Genomic DNA, 24034 nt, shown 5'->3' with positions numbered 1-24034 from the left:
AAAAAAATAAAATTAAGAACACTGCTTTGCCATTAAATAAGACACACACCCTCCCTAGGTCATCTTTCTTACTGCATTTTATTGCACTTCAGTAAAGACATAAGGAAAAACCTTGAAAGGGAGAAGAAGTATTGTGTATGATCAAACATGAGGCCGAATTTTTTTCTTCTATCAAGAATATTTCTCAGGAAAGAGTGAGTCACCTCATAGTCAAATCTGATACCTTATTATGTAAAGCAAAGGTTTGTTTGGAGAAAAAACGAAAATAGCCTCCATCGTCAGTAGCTTTAAATGCTCATAGGTGTAAATCTAACAAAAGTTATTATTTAAAGCAAAAATTCCAAACAGATCTAGTAATTATTTCTTATAATTGCAAATGGCAGATATCATTATGTAGAAGCCTATTAAGGTAACTTGAAAACGCACTATACTTCAGGTTGTTTCATGCTGGAGATCAAAACTACTCACCCAAAAGACAGAAGTTTTTAAAATAATTGTTGCCCTGTTATGCAAATAGTCCTTGTAGTTTGGTATACCGTTTACAGTGACAAAATCATATTTGGATCAAAAAAGTACTGAGTCTCTAAGAAATTTAAGCACAAACGATGTGTGTGGGAAAACTGAGTGAGATGTAATGACAGAGACACAAGTGCCAAATCACTTATGAAGAATTTGAATAAAATCAATCAATGAACTTTAACAGTGGGGGAAAAGTAGTATTTCTGAATTACTGTTTTATGTAACATGTGATTTTAAACTATATATGTGAAAATTATATATATGATTTATGTTGATATAAATCAATATAAAATGTAAGTATATATTTGACATTTATTTACATGACTAAAGGTTCTATGTATTCAAAACTTCTCTTTGGGAAAATAGGTAAACACTCATCTCAGCATCACCTTATAGTCAGACATATACAGTGTTATTTTTTCCTGCTTTTAAAAAAAACAAACTGAGTGACTGCTTATTTTTCCCATGAACCACCAAATAAGCCAAAAGTTTACCTCAGACTTTTGTTAAGGGTTCCATTTCTAACTTAATCCTTTAAATGTAACTCATTTAGTTTGTATTTACCTCTCATTCACACGGGTCAAGGGCAACAAGTCATTTTAATCTGATCCTCTAAAGGCAAACATTTTTCAGTCATTTTATTAATTAAACTTTAAGGTTTACAATTTTAAAACCAAACCAAGCAAATGGTTGAGAGCTTTCAAAAGGTAATCTAACACAGTTTCCATAGAGCAGGAGTTACTATTATAATTTCCTTATTGAAAGAAGTGAAACGACAATGGATTGCTTCCAGAGTAAAGTCACACTTTACAGACAGAAATACTTGGCCTTGGATAAACACTTGGGTCACTTTTATTTGTTTATTTCCTTTTTAATTCAGCCAAAGTAAAGACAAATGCAAATATTAAATATGTTTTCAGGTATGTAAGAAGCAAAAGTTTTATCTATTATTTCTACTTAAAAAAACTATATCATCCTCTTACAGCAAGCATACTTTGACCAAAAACTAATCTCCCAAAATCTCAGTATTTTCATTTTTCAACAGTTTAATTACATTTGAGTGACTTACTTTCTTGACCTAGATCTAAATCACATCATTAATTTAAAAGTTTACTCTGTTCTACTCTAATCAGAAATATGCACACAATTAAGCATAAATGTTCAGAGCTCCTTAAACCCTATGTGAATTGTTACAATAAGAATCAGAGTAGTATCAATCCCCATTCGTTTAAGATTACACGTAATAATTCTCTCTTTCCTAATAAGTTCCCAGATCATTATAAAGTCATATGGCTAAGAAAAGTGACTGTGGAAGTATCCTTAGAGACATGTGGTAACACCATGAAGTGTTCCTACTCGGTAAACCACAATGAGGGAATCACAAACACAAAAGCCTGCACATCCAGGTAGAGAAGAACAGCCGAGTAGCCAGCTGCAGAGGTACGAGACGGAATGAGAAAAAGTCTGCCCAGTCCAAAGGAAGCAATCACTACCCACCCTCAGCTAGTTTTTGTCTTTCTCATATTGTCATTTCTTCATTTTTTTTCCCAAAACTATGAACAATCTGGATTATTACATCATAGTTTCTAACTTTTAAGTGTTGGCTACTAGTCCATTTTCATAATACAATAAATATGAATGCCAAACAAGTCAAGCCAAACAAGTCATTTCTGAAAACTGGATCCTGCCTATGGGCTTCCAGTCTTCAAATTTTGCCTGTGACACTAAAGACTCTTCTTACACTGTGAAAGAAAAAAAACATTCAACAACACCTATTCAAGATGGTAAGGTAGACCTTACCCAGGACCATTACAACAGGGACGGGACCACCACAATGGCGCCTGACACTGGGGTACAGAGACTGGGCTCGACTCTGAGTACAGAAGTGTATACAGGAATTGACAGCCAAGGAGCAAGGTGGGGGTCAGTGGATGGAAAATTACCAGGAGGAAACACAGAAGTAAGGGGGATTCTGGCTAAACTGACCTAACAGGATTCTTTGCTGAAGACAAGCCAGGGTGATCAGACATCACCTGGGGGATGGTGGAAGATGAGGGACCCGATCAGATATCAAAGTTGATCAGATATCGAGGGTAGGGGTTCAGGTTAAACTGACTCAGCAGGGTTCTTGCTAAAACTGGATTTTACAAGGCAGTGTACAGACAGGCCTACGAGAAGGTTCAGAGACTGACTAAAGTTTGGCCCAGCAAAGAATCTTTGCCAACGCTTTCAGTCCCTCACACTTCTACCAAGAAAAGCCAAGTTTTTCAGTCCTAAGAATGAAGGAAGGAAAAAAAATGTCACCATCCCTGCTCTAAGAATATGTAAAAATAAAATGCTCATCCACAGGCTTCATCTCCCCTGACCAGGCCAGTATATGGTTTCCTTCCTTTTTGTACAGATTTTGTCAAAGTTGAGATATTTTTCAGTTTTTTCTGCTGCTGCTTATAAAAGTAATACCAGAATAATATTTTAGCCTCTTAAGCCAAAGCAAGTGAAATACAAATGCTTAAAAAAAAAAAGAGCAGCATCACATTGTTCCAGACTCTATCTGCAAACTCAGCTTGGGCATGCATTATTTCTTTTACTTTTTGTTTTTCTATCTTTCCCTTCCTTCCTTCCCTCTTTTCTCTCCACCCTCCCTCCCTCCTTCCCTTCTCTCCTCCCTTTTTCTTTCTTTTAAATTATTTGGAAGTAAGGACAATGGCTGAAATGCAGATCTGCAGTGTTTGCTTTTGTGTTTTGCTTCTTCACAGAGAGAAAACATAATGTTAAGTCTGTCTTAAATTAAACCAAAACCAACGACAACACCCTGGCTCTGACAGCCCACCTTACCGCTGTGATATTAAGCCATGATGCAGAAATCCTGAAAATAGTGAAGGATAAAAGGCACAGCTACCTTTGAGGATGAAAATAATGCTCACATTCACAACAGAAAGGGTTCCTGATAAAGTCAAAATGTTTACTTATTAAACAGACATTAAAAACACAACTGCTTTCAGAGCTTTAACTCAGAGCTGCAATTTAATCTGCAGCGAATTTGATTGTGCTGTTGCTGAAGTCCTGAAGGTGATCTGCGGAGTAGGAGGTACCTGGGAAGGAATGAGGTACCTGGGAAGGAATGACGTCCCAGTTTCAAATACAAGTCCCCAAACAGGATGTGGCTTAAGGAACTGTTGAGGCAAGTGGGGCTGAAATGCATCTACCCCTAATGCTTTCTGTAGCTATTCCAACCTCTGAGGAGGGGTCCCAGTCCAGGGGTCTTGCAGGTAAACAGTCCAGATCTGGAGTTTGCTCAGGTTTCTGAGAAACTCAGAGTTCCAGGAGGATCTTGAAGATTCCTTTGAGCTTTCTAGTACCGAGTGAAAACTACAGGGAATGAGAAATGATTATCTAACCCACCCTCTGAGACTCTGGGATCCTGTTTAACTCTAAAGTAGGAGAGGCCTTTGTAGCATTCTATTATAATTCCAGGGGTTCCTGTGGCCTTCCCAAGTTCACAGAGTTGATGTTCTAACAAAGAATACCCTATGGCCGTTAGCTGTGCAATGCCCCTGATTGCTGGCTATAGCTGATTGTTCACAGAAAGGAAGTCACTTTCCTCCCCTGGGATTTATTTGCATGACAATTAAAAGATATTTAGTTCAAAAACTCATTTTACTTCAAGTAATTTTACAGTACATCCAAAAAGTCAAGGCTGTATTTTAATAATCACAAATCTCTGTAAATACTTATATATTTAAGGCAGTTGTAAGAACATTTTCAATACTCAAACATGTACAAATAAATCTTGTCTTTTATTCCTATTGAACATTAATTTTTTATTGTAATTCCTTCACTCCAATTTGGGGCAAGCATTTTTTTAGTTGTTGGGAAAGATTTATGGTCTAATAGTTATAAGCAGATACTTCTAAGCCAGTCTGCTGGGGTTGAAATCTCAGCTCTACCACTTGGTAGCTATGTGGACTTGGGCCTGTTACTCAACTTCCCTGTGCCTTAGTTTCCTTATGTATTTAATGTGGGTTAGTTAACAAATATGCCTACCTTGAAGGATCATTATGCAAATTAGGTAAGTTAATACACAGCAACACTTTGTTTCTGTGTGTGTGCATACATATAGACGGATGGATGCACACTGTGTATTTCAGATCTGTGCTATGTCAGAGATACTCAAAGTATGGTCCTAGAGCCATCAATATCCATATAACCTGGAAGATTGTTAAAAACACAAATTCATGGGCCCCACACCAGAATCTCTTAGAGTTCTTATGTACACTAAGATTCCATGATTCTTATGTATGTTAAAGTTTGAGAATTACTGTTCTATATTTCCTCTGCTTTTATGTTGTCATCTTTTGAGACTACACTATACCACACATTTAGAACTGTCATATTCCATTTTCTTCCCTAATTCTCAATGACATTAAGAATTCATTGTTACTGAACATTTACTATATTATAAATGTATCTAAGTAACAAATTTTTCTCTATGATATATCTTTAGTTTTTGTTGAACATGTTATATTAAAGAAGCATTGACTAGATCTGGTATTAGAAAGCTATATTCAAATACACATTTTACCTCTGTGGGGCCTCCTTGAGCAAGTTAGAGACAGATTATTTGGACCTCAGGTTTGCCATAGGGAAAACATTATCTCAGAATTGTAAGAGCAAAATTTAGATGATCAGTATCTATGTGAAAGATCTTTGTTAAGCTGCTATTGTAAATTTCAGAAAATATATGTATAATTATGATTAACAGATTAGGCTTCCCATTTCAAAATTTCCTGATTAGGACATTATAACCAATGTCTGTTTCCCAGGGGTCATCTAAAGAATTGCAATTGCAATCTTTATTTTAGTTCGAGTAACTATGCCATGTTACATCATATCACTTTTTCAAATAAATCCCTGCAGTTTAAAAGAATTCATTATCAATACAGAATCACATGCCTCACATTATATGCAGGAATACATTGCTATTCAGTTTCTCCAAATGAGGCTTAATAGTTCATATTCTGACCTTCAAATAAGGAGTCAGCAGAATAGATGGGAAATAAAATAACAATCTCACAACTCTTGAAATTAAATGCTACACAAATACAGCTTAAAAATTTCAAAAACTAATATGAAAAAAACTTAAGGAATAAAATAAGCTTTAAATGTATACATGTTACATTTACATCAACCAAAAGAAAGAAGGAAAGTATTCTATAGTATTTTTAAAAAGCAAATGTTTATATACGGTCAATTAATATCTGATAAAGAAGCCACAGACATACAATGGGGAAATGACAGTCTCTTTAACAGATGGTGCTGGCAAAACTGGTCAGCTACATGTAAGAGAATGAAACTGGACCATTGTCTAACCCCATACACAAAAGTGAATTCGAAATGGATCAAAGATCTGATTGTAAGTCATGAATCCATAAAACTCTTAGAAAAAAACATAGGCAAAAATCTCTTAGACATAAACATGAGTGACCTCTTCTTGAACATATCTCCCCGGACAAGGAAAACAAAAGCAAAAATGAACAAGTGGGACTATATTAAGCTGAAAAGCTTCTGTACAGCAAAAGACACCAGCAATAGAACAAAAAGGTACCGTACAGTATGGGAGAATATATTTGTAAATGACAGATCCGATAAAGGCTTGACGTCCAAAATATATAAAGAGCTCACCCACCTCAACAAACAAAATACAAATAATCCAATTAAAAAATGGGCAGAGGAACTAACAGACAGTTCTCCAAAAAAGAAATTCAGATGGCCAAAAGACACATGAAAAGATGCTCCACATCGCTAGTTATCAGAGAAATGCAAATTAAAACCACAATGAGATATCACCTCACACCAGTAAGGATGGCTGCCATCCAAAAGACAAACAACAACAAATGTTGGAGAGGTTGTGGAGAAAGAGAAACCCTCCTACACTGCTGGTGAGAATGTAAATTAGTTCAACCATTGTGGAAAGCAGTAGGGAGGTTCCTCAAAATGGTCAAAATAGACTTACCATTTGACTCAGGAATTCCCCTCCTAGGAATTTACCCTAAGAATGCAGTACTCCAGTTTGAAAAAGACAGATGCACCCCTATGTTTATCACAGCACTATTTACAATAGCCAAGAATTGGAAGCAACCTAAGTGTCCATCAGTAGGTGAATGGATAAAGAACATGTGGTACATATACACAATGCAGTATTATTCAGCCATAAGAAGAAAACAAATCCTACCATTTGCAACAACATGGATGGAGCTAGAGGGTATTATGTTCAGTGAAATAAGCCAAGTGGAGAAAGACAAATACCAAATGATTTCACTCATCTGTGGAGTATAAGAACAAAGGAAAAACTGAAGGAACAAAACAGCAGCAGAATCACAGAACCCAAGAATAGACTAATAGCAGTTCCTGTGTGGTGATCTCCAATAGGTTCTTCATAATGGTATAAAGGTCATATCAAAGTGTGGGAAAAGGATTTTTTTGTGTTTATACAAAAGATCAAAGCCTAATTTGGCTACCCAGAAAATGAATTAAGATGCAATATGAAGAAGAACTTCCAACATCAACATCCTCTGGAAGAGTCATTCCAGAAGATGATCATCAAAAAACTTCAACAAAGATCCTGGCGCTGTTGCAGTTGTAGCTGCATTCATCCCACTGGTTCCTGGATTTGCCATTGGAATGAAGAAGGAGATATCTAAGCTGGCCTGTGCATATAGTAGAACAACAAATTTGACTGGATCTATACTGTCAGAACTCAACCAAGAATTAGGAGAAGTGCAAGTTGCAGTGCTCCAAAATCGTGTGACTATAGACTATCTACTATTAAAAGAACATATGGGATGTGAACAGTTCCCAGGAACGTGTTGTTTTGTCTGATTTTTCTCAAACTATTCAAATTCAGTTAGACAATATCCATCGTATCATTGATAAGTTTTCACAAAAGCCTAGGGTACCTAACTGGTTTTCTTGGTTTCACTGGATATGGCTGGTAATTGTAGGTCTGCTTTTGTTACATAGCTGTATTCCTATTATGTTAATGTGTGTACGCAATTTAATTAGTAGTTTGTTAAAACTTATACATGCTTATGTTACTCTACAAGAAGATATGTCAAAGAAATAATCAATCTTCAAAAAAAAAAAGCAAATGTTTAACAGTTTGCATTTATTTTCCAGGGAATGTGTAGGCATCAAAAACGTCCTTACCTAAAAAATAATAATAATAATATTATTTTTTCTTCTTTAAGTGCTTCTGTCAGCTAGACTTCATTGTTTTTATATTGTCTACTTGCTATAGATGCTATATTAAGTAAACCTAGTAAAATTTCAGTACTAAAAACATATGCTCCAATGACTAAATGCCCCCAAAGTATACTTTCTGAGTATTTATGAACAATAATAGAAGTATTTTAACAGCAGAGATGCCTGCCAATCAAAGCAAGATGACGTAGGATGGGTGGCAAGAAAAGCAAACTGGGATTTTTAAGCTCTAGGTTTTACCTAGCTGGGTGATCTTGGGAATAACTGTAAAATGGGGAAGATTATCTGTAAATGGGTTTTAAAGCAACCTTCCATGTTATTTACTTAACAGCATCTTAAAGAGTATTGCTGCTAGGATTTTCAAAACAATTGCTTTTGCTCAGAATATTTGTTTCTGCTTCTTTGCTCTTTCGCAAGAATTTAAGACTTTCCTAAGATATCTTTCTTTGTGAAACTCCCCACTGCAAGAATAATAGGAGTTTATATAATGGCACTAGAAGTAGTTTCAGTATTGCTCTTACAAGTTTATCTACAATACTGTTTAAAAGACCGATAAAAATTTCCAGAACTATGAACCTAGTGTTTTAATGCAAACCTTAACATAATTGCTTTTGTGAAATAACCCCTGGGGTTTGTCCATACTTAGAATGAGTGGAAAGCGATGAATTGGGTAAAAGGCTTTGTACTGAGAAATTTCTGGAATTTCTGGCCTATGGATTTTTTTCCTTAAACCATTAAAATACTTATGCAAATGTAAACAGATTAGCATGAATGAGTGATAATGTATTTCTTAATAAAATAACACTCTAGTATCCCCCAGAACTTCTCCTGAAAAGCCTACGTAGAAAAATATAGGCCAAAGAAAAAAAGAAAAAAAAAGGGATGGTAGAATTCTTCTGTGACTCCTTCAAGCCTTGGAAAGTACTCTCTGAAAGTGATTCACAAGGTCAGACACAGGCTTGCCTTTGACACTCTTTGCAGAAAAGTTGCCAAACAAGTCGAAAATTTCAAACTGATACCCAAACCTTTGAGTAGGGAGAAAAGATATTCTTGCGCATATCACTGCCTTGGATTTACAAACCTCCACCCCAAGTTCTTTGCTCCCCCACCCCGGCCCCAAAAGCTTGGAGCCCAACTTTGAAGACAACGATCCCATTCAATATGAGAGAAGTCAAATAATTTAGTCAAGGTCAAATAGCATCCAAATGTAGATAAATAAATAGGAATATTAATAATGATTAGGGCCTAAGGGGTCTAGCTTCATAGCATAATAAGCCACATGGCCAACAAAAACTAGTTTTTTTCCTTGTTCTCTGAATAACTCAACATCAAGTTCCTAGGCCCTGAATATTTCACAAGGACTTTTTAATGGATTTCCTTTAGAGAAAATGTTTTTATTGTAAGTGCAGAAATTTCCATGTCTGTCTTGCTAATATACCTCTTTGAAAACATACTGACATTTCAGGTAACATCCAACCCTACTATTTATATAGTAGCTGAGGCATTGTGCAAACCCTTTATGTAGCACTGTCATTTAATTCTCACAACAGCTGTATGAAATAGATACTGCTATGCCCACTTTATTGAAGAAGTAGCTGAAGCTCAGAAAATACCATGTCACTATTAAAGGAAAAAGTAAGGGAGAATCAGAATTAAAACCTATGTCTTTAGGACCTTAAAGCTCTTGTTTCACTGCTTTTGCTAAAATACCCAATGTGCAGCATGTGGTTATTATTAATTTTAGGGTTTGAGTCAGGACTAATCAACTTTTCTACAGATAAGTCCTGCTTTCTATTTGTATGTGTGTGTATATGAGTGACATGATGGATGGACAGATGAGTTATTTAAATGGTGGGGGCTCAACCTGATGATAGTCATATGCCCTGTAAGCCTTTCTGAGGTGCAGTCTGAAAAAGCTGGTCAGTTCTAAAAAGTGATGACATCATTGATTACTTGACAATTGAATTCTATAATCACTAAAATAGGATTATTCACATTTATTTATTATTTTAATTCATATGATAAATATTAATCATTTATTAATCATATGTCAGGAATGATGCCAGCCTTTGGAAACACAGTGGTGAATAATATTAGCTCTAAAAACTTCTACCTATAGATTTGCTGCAAACAGTTCAACTGTTTTGTACACAGAGATGAGCCTGCAATGACTGCCTGATTTGAAATGCATTTCTACTTGATGATAAAATATAGTTCTTTTTAATCCCTATTTTGTTGTTCATTAGTAATTCATTCTAGTCATCTGTAATACAAACTCTCACTCATTATATCCATTTTCATGAATCTCCCATTCTTTTCTTTTTCTTGCAGCCAGAAAAGCTTTGCTGCAGAATGGGGGGATCATCAGCACGGACTCCTACCTGAGTGACAAAAGGCATCAAGCACACAACTGGGAGCTTTGGCAAGAGCTCTTTATAAACTCTGAAAGTACGAAGTGTTTCTCTGAAACAGGTGACCGACAAGAACTAAAAGGGTTTTGCACACTGACATAACATGATAAAAACCTGAGGATCTTGGGACGTCACTATAAATTCAATACATGATTGAACTTTATGAAATTGGCAGTATACAACAATTTTGACCTATAGAATTGGCAATTTCATGTGATTCAGCCTGATATTAATTTTGACTTCTCTCTCTGAACTGAGCTACAAATTAAGGCTAAACAAACCTACTATGCACCCAAAGTCTTTCACTGAGTTAAGTTTTTTAAAAGGTAAGATAACACTAATTTCCCCAACAAACAGAACAGCATCCTGTCTTCCAAATTAAATATGACCAATAATTGAAAATACTTCTGATTTATTCTCTCCTGGTCAATAATCACAGGTACAAAGTCAATTTGTTATACAAAATCCATTTTCTGGTAACATAAATGTAGATAGACATGATTTTAAGAGCTAAAGCTAATATTCCACCTATATTAGATATAAATCCCACGCCATTGGAAGAAAAAACAAAACTATTACCAGAAGAGTTCACTAAATATAATTAAAGAAAATATTAGGAGTCTGAAAAGGCTGAAGGGCAAAAGAAAAAAAATCTAAGTCTTTTGGGACTACAAAACTTAAAGATTTTTTTCCCCTCTAAATTTGTTAAAGAGAATCTGTCTCCTGGTTGAGAACTTGCTTGCAAAGTCTCTGCCTAGAGCAAGATATTCAGAGCCAACTTGTTAACTCCTAATAAAACAAGGCTTGGAAGGAAAATGCTTCCAGCCCCATAAGCAAAGTGTACCAGCCAGCATTGTGATAATACTGTTAAGACTGCTTTTCTTAGGTGTATTTTCCCCTTATTATCAACTTCCTTTTTCCAACAAAATAAGATCCACAAAAACATAAATTATCTACCTTAAAGCAAACTGAATCTGGACACCTCTGTTTTTTTTGGCAATCAATGCTCACAGTACCCATTATGTCCCATGGAAAGAGTGAGCATTGTTCATGTTTACCCTCACTGAAATCTGTGTCTTCTGCATCTGAGAACTATTGGCCCTTTCAGGTTCAAACAGTGCTTTATCATAGTTCAACAACACTGATCATTTCAAGCATTCCTATAACTTTCTATATAGGTTAAAGCTACTTATATCTAATACTATCTTTATTTTTATTCTTTACTTTCATCTCAAACTATAATTTCAAAGGTGAATTCAGCACACGATAGCAAAAAAAGATCACATTTGAGAAACAACATTATTGTTTAGGAGCATTCTGTCTTTGCCAGTTGGCATTCTATGGGTGTTAGTTCTTTAATTCAGCCTAGTAAAGGAAAGTTAAATTAAGGAACCAATCAACCCACAATTCATTCTTTTCCATTGGCCATTCTCTCTTATTTTATGGAACTTAAATGTTTTAGGCCATTATTTTAAGGAGAATATTCAACAAACTTACTGGAAAAAAACCTTAGGGATGCTTTTCTTAGGCTACATAAATGGTCCCTAATTTTTACTTAATAAAGGTGTTACTGTCTCCTCCAGTGGATTTCTTGCTAAATCTTTAGCTCAACTGAAAAAGAGAGTGATTGTAACTGATGACTAATTTGCTAAGGACATTTGTAATATGAACTAAACAGGCAAAGATTTTATTTTTCTCTCAATTGAAACATCAGATAACAAACAAGATTAGTCACAATATGTGCAAAAATAAAGCTGTTCTAAGCTCATCTATATTAAATTAAGATCTATTAATATTTACTAAATAGCTACGATGTTCAAAGTCCTATGTTCATAAGGCTCTGAATTGGACAAAGAACAATGAGTCCCCTAGATGTTCTTTCAAAGAAGTGTTGGTCTAGTAGGGGAACTATTTGAGAATCAAAATTACTATGGAACACAGAAAGGTGACAGCTTGAAAGGCCCAATGTTAGAACTCAGCCTGACTTTCACTCCAAGTATTCCTAGATTCATGTCCATTCCCCTGGAAGTTCAGGATTCCAAGGTCAGATAAATCTCAAATTCTTGCAAGGGGTAAAATGAAGGCCTACCTATCAGTCGGGCAAATAGCTCGTCAAACGTCCACCACAGACAACTGTCATGTTAGTCCTAGCATTTCACATAGCACTTGCATTTAAGAGCTTTGAGCACCTTGCAAACTTAGATGCTTTTCAGCTTTTAACTCTATAAATCATCTGAAGAAAAACAAACAATAATTTATCTTTATTTGACAAAAAACAAGAGAATTCTTTGATTTTAACCCACTGGTTTCCACAAAATAAAAGGGTATCACTACACTCACACCAGATTTTTAAAAAACTGGATGTTCCTAGCCTATACACAAAACCTCTCATTTCACAGCTCTGTAGATTCTTCATGAGGTACCACCAGATCTACCTTTGTTTTTAAGTTTTTAATTTTGTTTCCAAGCAGGACAAATGAAAATCTAAAGCACACTGTAAGTAAATTAAGCTAAGAATTAAAGAGACCTGAAACACTATAAATCCTCAACTGTGTCACTCACTTTATTTCCTACTTCTTTCTCATTGTTTCCCTAAATGAAACTGGTTGGTCCAGAAGCTAATTCAGGTGTTCTCACCAAGGCCCCACCTCAACCATTCTGTCCTTTACGGCTGGATAATCATGACATACCCACCCTACCATACGACATGAGCTGCCTCGTTCTTTATCACTCACTCCATCTCCAAAACCTGCCTCCTTATCCATCTCCGTTCCTTTCCTCCAGGTTCTGAAGACACAGTTACCTTTTTCTTTCAAAGGCAAAGCATCATTTGTGCTTCAGATCGCATCCCTTCCCAGTATGCGAACTCTCGCTTATCACTGCTCTTCCTCTTCTGAGCCTATGGCCTCCACTTGCTCCATCCTCTTTGACGGAGCACTGTAGTCAGGGATAGATGCTGGGGCAAAGGAGTGCGTGTTACACTTAATGCTAATGCTGCAGTTAGTCAGCTGCTTTGATATCCTTTCCTCCCTAGGTCAGTATCTGTTAACCTCATTTCCATGCCATTTTCCCTTCTTAGATGCACACCCATTCCCTTCACTCTCACACTCCAGGGAAATAGCTCCTGCCAATGTCATTACAGTTCCCTTTGTGGCAAAGCTAAGAGACTCCAATTACCTCCTCTTCTCCTCCTCCAAGTGCCAGGGCACCTGATAACATTTCTCCACTGATAATCTGTCTTCTCTTGGCTTCCATGAAACCTCACTTTCTTCCTAATCACATCCTCTTAACCCATAGCCATTTTCCTCTCAAAGCTTCCAATCCCCTGCTGTTCTCACTGTCTTGTTTAGAAAATGCCCCTTTGGTATCATTTGAACTACCACACCTAAAAAATACGGCTCCAAAATCTATTCTCTAGTCATGACCATTGGTCAGCTGGCTCCAAATACTGAACAGCCCAATGGGTATTCCCAGCTCATTCACCAATTCTCACTGAAGTATCAGCAATTTCCTCTCTATATAGTCCATCTGTCCAAACCACCAAGAGTCACTCAAGCTCAAAATCTTGAATTCTACTTGATTTCTATCTTTTCCAAACACATACTGCATTGGTCACTTGTCTCTGTCTCACCACTGCCACCAAAAGCGAAGGCCTCCCCTCCCTCACTGTCTTCACTTCAATATATGACTGTAATACATTCTATGCTACCTACTTCCTTCAGGGTGTACGCACCCACCCACCTTCTCCCCTGCATTCGCCTCCCCTTTGGCCATACATGCATTCACACCCACATTCAATTCTACATGAATTCTAGAGGAATTGTTTTAACTGCTGTTTTCATTGTATCATTCCCTTGTGGATAAACCTTCAACCTTCAATGATTCTCAAAATGCCTCAACTGGGCTTTCAGAATTCCCAAAGATGTGGCCACCACTTTCCCAAACTTTCTTTTTTTTAAAAATTTTTTATCGAGGTATAGTTGCTATGCAATATTACATTGATTTCAAATATACAGCACAATGATTCAACAGTTACACACATTATTAAAGAATCATTGGCTATATTCTCTATGCTGTACTAACATACCCAAATTTATATTATGATTAAGATTTTGTCTCTTTATCCCTTTTATCTATTTCACCCACCCACTCCAACCCTTCCCCCCACTTCTCACCCCCTGTTGTAACTACCAGTCACTTCTCCCCCACTCCCCACTCGCTGTTGTAACTACCAGTCACTTCTCAGTGTCTCCTGCCATACCAGACATACTGGTCAACCACCCATAATTTTCTGAACACACAATTTTCTTTTGCATCTGTGCATTTATACCCATGAGCTTGCAGTTGCCTAAAATGTTCTTCCTTTTTATCTCCTTGCAAAACTCTGTTTGTCCTTAACATATAATTCATGGTACTACTTCTTACATTAGCCCTCCCCCCAGCCTGACACCCAGCAGGGAAAACTTATAGACCCTTCTCTCTACTACTGTTGCACTAGGTTATAACACTGCTATATGTTTGCCAGATATAGAGCTGCCTCCTCTGCTTGGTTGTGTTAGAATCCTGTCAGGTATATAAAGGAGATGCTCAGATTTATTTTAGAATGGCAATTTATGTGTTATATTATTAATCAGTTCATAAAGAGGTAGGCTTTTTTGAAACCAGGAACTGTATCTTATACTTCTTTCAAATAGTAAGTACAAATGATAAATGGATGGATGGATGGATGGATGGATGGATGGATGGGGCAAGAAAGAAGGGAGGTAGGAAAGCAGCAGGTCTTTTTCCCTTTTACATCATTTTTTAACATGTATTTAAAATGGCATTATAATAGTATAAATATGAGAAGTTAGAGAGTTTGTTTCTTTTAATCTACAAATCACACTGTTGACAAATTATTGTTTTTACATCTTTAAACATTTATGAATAAACACATTCAGGCCAAAGAAGTAGCTACCAGATGGCTAGAATGAGCTTCTTAAGATCCAAGTAAGGAGTTGACCCACTTCTGAGCCTAGGGTCCAAGGTATTCCCCACACACCGTTCTTCACCAGCACAACAATAAGCTTCTGATGGAGGGCCGAACAAGCAAAGGTGATCGATGAATGCACATCAGTGACTGCCACAGTGAAAATGCACAAGGCTCTTCCAAATGTTGGAAAACCAGTAAGATGGAAAGTGCTTGGTTGTGAAAGTGATGTTTCTATTTCTGTGAATCCAATGGATATATAAAATTCAAGAATTTGATGTTGGCATTACTTTAAACAAGGTACAACATAAGCAGAGGCCAGCCAGACTTCAAGCTGAACACCTTCATTTAGATCCAAAGCTGAAAGCAAATTTCCTTCATGACCCAGAAGAATTAGGTAGACAAAAGTAAATTGCTTTTACTTCATCACAGCTGAACAATGGCAGAGGCAGAACTACCAGCAATTGATTAAAGGCATTGTCCTGACCATCGATACCACCATGGTGCCTTATGCAACCCAGTCAGGGGACACTGATTCTCTATTCAACTCTGAGGCACCACTTTGTAAAAGACACGATCATTTTTGGATACAAGAGGTGCTTTAAATGTGGTAACATTATATCATTGCAGCTATAATGATCATAATTACTTATTTCTTTTAATCACAACCCACTTAACCACTTTAGTATAGAGGACCAGTTCAAGGAGTTTAATTTTCATTCAACATCTAATCTTTGTGTTTACTGAAACCCTTCATGGGCTTTGTTTACTGTCTGCTTGCTGGCCTGGACTTTTGATCTTGCAAGACTAGATCAGACAGGGTCAGATAAAATACTGATTACTAAAATAAACCAGGCTTGGGGAAGCAATACTGGTTTTTAAAATTCTTATTTCTCCCAGCTTTTTAATATTCTGCAAAATAAGCTCGAATAAACAAATAAAATTAGGACAACTAGCAATCAAGGGGTTCTTGAGCAATGATCAAGAAAAGGAAAGTGATGGGGGTAATTTTGCTTTCTGGCCAAATTATGGGGTTTGGTTGGATGTATTCATTCTAGTGGTATTATTTTAATTCATAAACAATTTTATGATATCCACTAGTATTTGTGTGAACTTTCAATGACCCCCTTAATTCTTGTGACATTAAATACTTGTTGAGATTGACCGACCGAAGACAAAGTTCATTTTGCTTTTGGTGACAGATGAAAAACACTTTTGATATAAAATTTTTTTAACTTACTAATTTTTAATTGGTACACATTTAAAATACATAAGCTGTTAAGGCACTTTCTTATTCTTATAAGAGCCCCTACGAAAGTAGACTGCCATAAGAGTATAATTTCTGATGGTACTGCGTACAGAATTAGTTTCATAAAAATGATGAGGAAAGTTTATATTTAAGTAAGTTTATAAAGGAGAAAAGTTAGGTTAAAGATATGTTTTATTAAAATGTGTACAATTTATGAAAGAAAAATTGATGGGATAAATCTCAGATAATCCCAAGAATTCTTGGAAGTAATTTTGTAATAGCATGAACATTTCCAGGTCCTGCGGGTTATCCTTGTTTTCAACATTAAACTCTTACACATTAAACAGCTGTTAATAGTGGCATTTTTTTTTTGCTTTTACACAAAATGTACATTTTTTTTCTTATACTTAGGAGCTTATGAGTTCTACATTATAAAATCTAGGCCAGAAGCAATTATAGTATGAGATAAAGAGCAATAAAAAGTGCTATCTAAACCAACCTACTACCCCATCCACCCACTTTATTTTATTCAGTATCAAAAACTCACGGGAAGTAGGTTCATGGTTCTGGACCTTGAAACCAGAGTATACAAAACTCTTGACTCCTCAACTATCCTGAATTAACACTACTGTTAACTCAAATATGTCTGTGTCAACCATGATTGTCTTTGAAATTAAAGAAAAAAGGTAAACAGAATGTATTTTGCTGTGATCACTGGGGAAAATAAAGCTAACAAGCTAAGCCAAACCAACCTAGGACTTTTTAAAGAATAAGTATAAATAGTTTAGTTATAATAACAACAAATTCAAAAAATACACATTAAAATGTTTATTTCAAAATTCAGACAATTCCTTTTGTATATAATTTTCACATCTGTTTTGAATGATATCAAATTATTGATTGCTCATTTTCTCATATTTATTTAAGCATTAACTACAGAATTTGCAATCTAATCTTTTTTTTTAATCCTTCCAGTAGGTTTTTATTTTTGCCAGGTTTTAGTCATATTCACTTTGTTCTTTCAGAGTATATAATTATTTTACTGTTTATTTATTTCTATGAGAAGAGAAAAAAAATTTGACCTAGGAGATCTATATGTGACAATTTGTAACAGAATCACATAGCTTATGTTAGGAAATCATGGTTTTGATTAAGAAGCAACCATTTAGTTCCCACTGTTTTATTAAAACAGACATTAGCAAATAATACGAAACATATTTAACAATGTTTAGTTTGGGACATCACTAAGTTAGCGTGAGAGTTTCTTCTCTATTCAGTATCAGCCAGGGTACATGTAAATTGGTAACTTTGGGGTGTAAATGGGTTGGAGATTGGGGCGAGGAGGGACATGAAGCTCTGACTTCTGTGTTCTCAGGAAGAGCCCTAGGTAGAATCCTGGTTTTGCCACTACTAATTTCCATATTTGAAATTCATTACTTCCTTTTCTCATTTTGAAAACGGACAAACACAAACAGAAATATTATAAACAAACTCACTCCTTTCTCATGAGAAATTGATTCTTCTGGATAGGAACTCCCACAGCAACATCTCTTCACAACATAAAGCTTCTATCAAATGAAATGTGCCTGTGTAGGTCCAACACTTCCTTTTCTCTGAGGGTCAAAAGTTAATAAAATGCACTTCTCTGGGTGTTTATTTTCTGTGCACCATTATACCTGTCATGAATTCTTTGTTTTTCCTCCTACTCCCTTGGTTGATGAATCAACACCACTTGAACTGTTTTATAGCAGCTTGTGTTTACTTCACACATACCTTAACCTTCCTTTTTCTCCTCCTACTGACACACACACATGCACACACACACTTTTCAATAGGAATGACTAGCTCCATCTCTTTGAATAGCATGTGTACACAGTGTCTGACAGCCTCTCCAGGTGTGGATCCTTGACCTCCTGATTGAAATCAAGGTCTCAGTCTGCTTTTACAGCACTTAAGGATTTAACTGTGCATTTACTATCTTGGAAAAAAATCAGAGCTTGAAGAATTGATTCTCAAAGAAAGGAGAAAAGAAGATACATGTTAATGCATGTATGAACAGATACACACACACACACACACACACACACACACACACTGATTCTGTAGTGGCAATTCTGAGAACACTAGAGTGAAGGATTTCCAGTCTCTCTAAGTCTAGAATTATACTCCAGCCTATTAAAAGAGGACATTCTCTTCTTTTCTCTTATAACAGCAACTAAGATCTAACAAATGATCTTGAAGCTGCATGATTCCTTTGATTTTCAGCCAAAGAGGATACGTTTAAGCACTTTAACAATCTTATTTTAAAAGAAAAACTTGGAGGCAACACATAGAAAAAAGAAAACATTCGGAACCACACAATCATGTCGTACAATGAGGAGTCATTCACTTATACTGTACAAGTAATAATAATATTCTAAAGCAAGTGCTCAAAGTAGAATCTAAAGGGTCTTAAGAATTTCAGAATAGGTTAAAAAAAATGGATCTTAATTCAATTTTCAGTGCACTTAATTTCTCCTGGGTAGTTTCGACATCTTGACTTTCCTTAGAAAGTGTATACTTAGCATAAAATGCTCTCATTCCTTCGTAATCGGAAGTGTGTCATCAGTGCATCTAAAGCTCATTTCCTCAAAAGGTAACCTTGTAAACAAGCTCCCAAATCCACAATGGCCAACAGCCATTACCTCAACACTCTGTGCCCCAGAAGAGACCTGCATGTTGTAAAACAAATTCATACTTTACTCTTACCTACCTACCATAAATTATCATTTGAACCTCAGATGGGCGCAGTGAATACCTATTATGAAGTGTGATAGATGTCATAATCATGCAAAATACAGACTAGAAGGACCTCTGAACATCAACCTATTATAGTACAAAAAATTCCCAGACTAACATCAGGGTCTGCTGGCATTTAAACTAAATAGCATTGGAACTGGGATGAGAACAACAGAATGTTTCCAGCATCAACATATTTGCAAAGGCAAAATATCACTGATATATCTAAATGGCTGGATGGTCTAAATAGCATGTCATTATTTTATATAAGAATTGTATCTTCAGTCAGACATAATTGCCAATCTAATAAATTACTGCTAATACTAGGAATACTATGATTGTGATGGTGTTTAGCTATTATTTATTAAGATGTTACTTTGTACCAGTATTAATTTATTTAGTTTTCACAGCTAGCCAGTGATTTAGATAATTTTATTTCCAATTTTCAGGTGAGGAGACTGAATTTTGGTGAAGATAAATAATTTGTTCAAACTCACACAGCCAGCAAATGGAAGACAAACATTTGAACACAAGCCCTGCTCTACTAGAGTTCCTTTGCTTTAACCACTGCTCTGGAATTGTCTCCAAATAAACACCAGAACTCCATTTCTGACCAAAGATTTCCTGATACCACAGGAGTCATTCCAACTTGTTAATGAGTACTTAAACTATTAACCTACAATGACTGCTTTTATATTTCCATTCATATGTTAATGAAAGATTCATTGATTGAGCTTTTTAAATAGATAGGACTATTTGAAATAAACCATTTCAAAATATTTCTAAAAATATTGGCCTTCACAGCCATCCCTATAAACTTCACATATCACGCTAAATTTTTTACTGTTTACTTCTAGTTCTAATACCACCTTAGTTTTAGTCCTAATACCATCTCAGTCTCAAGGGAACCAATTTGGATTTCTTCATGAAAATATTAAGAATCTTACCTTTGCAAAATTATATACAATTTTATAAAAACTGTATCTAAAATAAGAATAAATTCCAAAGAATCAACAACTCATTGACCTAAAAAATTGAAAATAGGCTTTAAAAACAAAAAAAGTCAGCTTACCTTTAATCTTCTTATACTTCTTATACCATCTCCCAAACTCCTGGCACTTGGTTGCTGACACGTTGGCGTAATATGTGCTATTTACAATGGATGAAATCATACTCTGAAAAGAAAAATGAAAAAACGCTCATTTTTTAATAAATATAAGTACTTCTTTTTAGGGAAAAGAAAAGGCATATTATAGTCCACACCAATCTCCTTCGCCTTCTAAATTTGAAGTAGTCACCCCCATGCAAACTAAATTATTAAACACCAAATATGACGACAGTGCCTTCTCCCAAAAAACCAAACCCGGGGCAATGTCAGAGGTCTAGGGCACAGGACATGCAGACTAAATGCAAAGGGAAAGAACAGCTGTGATGTAGGAACCAAAGCAAAAGGGGAGATGAGATGCTCCAGCATCCAGCATCTAATGATGCCTCTCAGCTGTTTCTGTTCTACTTGCAACTGCAACAAGCTTGCACACAGCCAAGAATCCGAGAACATCCGTGCTACACACTGCAGAACAACATTTAGGGAAATAAGTTAAATTAATATAATTTATAGAAACGTGTGATTAGCACTTGTGTGAAAATTCACCAAATGAAAAAATTAACAGTGCTATTTTAGAGCAGGGGAAACTAAACATAATGCTTGTACTGTGTTTCAACCGAAAATGAATCAAAGCTAAAACTTTCTGAGTGCTCAAGTGCATGACATCTTCCTTCCTTTTCTTCCTCCGGAGACTCCTCAGCTCAACACCTCAGCTGATATGTCTGTAATTAGGGTTAAAAAACAAGAGAAGGGGAGCACAACCGGACATACTCCTGAAAAATTAAAATAGCACACCTTGAATTAAATTTCCTACAGAGATATGTTTCAGTCATTATAGCATGCTTGGACCAACATCTGTGGTGACTGTTAACTTATGCATGAATTACCTGTGATAATATAGTCACATAATTATACAAAGTTGCAGATTTATACATAGATTTTACTTCTACAATTTCTGCCTAAAAAAAATGGACATAAACAAGTCAAAAGATTCAAATGACCTATGTAAGATTTTGTATCCTGCCTTGAAATCTCATCTTTTTTAAAAAAACGTATTCCCAGATAAGGAGCAGTTGAGCACAATCTTAGAACTTCTAATGGCATTTCTACAGAGCATCAAGATAAAAAGGGTAACAATAAATCAAGGCAAGGGCAAGTTACTGACCAGGAGGTTCAAATGCCAAAAGTCAGTCCTACACGGACTTCCATTTAAAATGGTAAAGTTCTTAGTTTCTGTTTAAGTCTCCCATGGAAGTTCCCTCTGTGAGCCCCTAGACTCCCTCTTTTTTTCATCACTATGCAGTGCTGGTGGGGGAGGGGAGCCCTAACCCAATTCACAGAACCCTCTTTAGCCCTTTCTGCATAGCAGATGGCTATCCTCCTGCAGTTGCTGATCTCTAAATGACAATTCTGTTCTCTAAGGGGAGATAGTAAGGAAAATTCTTTAATCTAAGGATCTGAACACAGCCCCGGGAATGCAAAGAACTAGTATCACCTGAGAGTATCACAGAACTTTCAGAGCCTTGCCTGCTGCCTTTAGAGGATCAGTGGAATCCTAATCTTCCTGAGGCAGGCTTAGGCTTTGGGCATTATTAACAAAGGAGTAAAAGTCTCTAGTCTCTTTGGGCTAGTTCCGTCTCTGGGCTGAGCTTTTCTCTCTGTCTTAATCTGTGAGACCCTGGAGGACAGTGACTGTGTTTCTTTTTTTTTTTCCCCTCCCTCATGTCAACACAATTCTGACGTGGGATATCTGAGTCACTGAAATATAACAGATGAAAAGGGACAGAGATGAAATTTTAAAATGCCAAACTGGAAATGTCATAATAATGAAAATTTCAACATGAAAGCAACCTAATAATAGATGTGCCAGCCACACTGGTGTATGGGAATAATCGCAATGGTACTTGTCATCTCTCTATGTTGTTTGTATGAATGTTACTTCTGTAAAGGCAGACGATACACAGCCACGACAGGAGTCAGAGTTAAACCTCCCACTGCAAAGTGGTCTAGATATAGCAGACTGAAACAGAGAATGTCTCAGCTTCTGCCTGGAGCTACCCCTCAACTCGTCCTGGCCCGTAAGACCAGGCCACCAACCCAAAGCATTCTGGCCCCAGATAATCCACATTTCCCTCAATCTCTAGCTTCCCCACTTCGTCCTTGATGCAGATGCATCTTCACTGAGTCTGCACAAAGTGAGCAGCAATTTCTGCAGCAAGTAAACTGATATCTGGGCTTCCACTGGCTCCATCACCAGATCCTATGCTAGAGTCAGGTGCACAACTCTTCGAAAGGAGAAGCTGGCTACCTGGAGACTCAATCAGATTTGTTCTCTTCCCCCCAGTTATTATAAATGAGTTTCTATCTAAACTGATCAAAGAGCAAAAAAGTAAACAGGTTTAAGCTATGTGAACTGAGCAAAGGAATTGGGTAACAACAACAAAAAATCAGTTTCCTAGAGAATGAGCACCTTTAGTCACCAGAAAGGTATCATCAAGTTCGTGGCACATTTTATTCATATTAATTCCCTGCAGGTCTTTACTCCTAGTTGACACTCAAAATAGTTTTACTTTAAGAAATTTTATAATTCATCCTCAGAGAGCTTTAAAAGCAGAAGAGGTTTTTTTTTTTTTTATGTTAACAATCATGTTAAATCTTATTCCATGAACATCTCTACTGTAAATACTGTTACATCCTCATAGGCTGTCTGAACTACGAGGCCTCACTAGAATACTCTGGGGGCAGGTATTACAAGGTCATCTTAATGCTACTGTTCATTTATTTTTAAAAAAACAAAATCTAATTTATGACAAACAAAAGTGAAGTGGGCTCACACAGACCTAGCACATTTGGCTTTTACTCTACATGAAATAATGCTCTCCAGAGGTCCCAGAGCACAGAGAATCTGTATTTACCACATTTTACCCATTCTACAGCCACATTTTGAAATACTTTAATGGCACTGAAATTGGGATGCACTTTACAACCAACATCTTAAACCTGATGATATATACTTGCTGCAAAGTGGGATGAGTAGCGACTAAGATCTCTCCCATCTACCACCCTGCCAAAAAAAAATCTAATTTCCATTTACTGCCTTTCAAAATATGCATATAATTTTGTACTTTATGTTGCTCTTTCATGTTTGCCCATCATTCTAGAGCAATCACACTACTGGACTTTCAGGTCCCCCACATCCTTTTGACAAATGAACAAAGATCTGAGTCAACTTTTTCAATCCAAAATGCAACCAACCCGAGTAACCATGAGAACTTAAAGCAATACTGACACAAATAACCTGCAAGACAGGCACATTGTTATTTTCAACATGTAAACAAAGGGACTATGTTGTATGGAGGAGAGTATTAAAATGGCTGCATTCACAAAAGCAAGCTCAACTCTGCACGGTGGTGGGTTCTGACAGAGAAAGGGGATGGCAGGCATACAAGGGGCTCACAGGCAGCCCCCTTCAGATGCTTAAACACCATAACACAGGCATAAACACCACAATGACTGCAGACCAAGCCATTTTATGAAAAATACCACGTGGTAAAAGAATTAGGAAGGTTTAGAATGTCTTCACAACTGTGGAAACCTTTGGAAAATTTCAGACTTCTTTGTAATTAATTGTGAAATTCTAAATATGAAGGTTTTAGATGAGGGATAAAATCTAAGTTTCCTCATGCGCAGTCACTCTGACACAGAGTTTGCCACTTATGTTTGAAAGTTATTTTTAAAACACA

At 36.3% G+C, this 24034-nt stretch overlaps 1 protein-coding gene across 2 annotated transcripts in view; it reads right to left on the bottom strand.

The window, feature by feature from the left end:
* SATB2 (SATB homeobox 2) overlaps positions 1-24034 on the bottom strand; it is a 178842-nt gene that overhangs the window by 73036 nt on the left and 81772 nt on the right. For both annotated transcript variants that reach the window (XM_037000381.2, XM_037000382.2), the window contains one exon: positions 20259-20361. In XM_037000381.2, coding sequence (XP_036856276.2) covers positions 20259-20361 — 103 coding nt within the window. The remainder of the gene's footprint in view (positions 1-20258; positions 20362-24034) is intronic.

The sequence above is a fragment of the Manis javanica genome, chromosome 12 (genome assembly GCF_040802235.1).
Source record: "Manis javanica isolate MJ-LG chromosome 12, MJ_LKY, whole genome shotgun sequence".
Taxonomy (NCBI): domain Eukaryota; kingdom Metazoa; phylum Chordata; class Mammalia; order Pholidota; family Manidae; genus Manis; species Manis javanica.
Note: the sequence above shows the minus strand (reverse complement) of the source record. Positions and strands in the feature narration are given on the sequence as shown.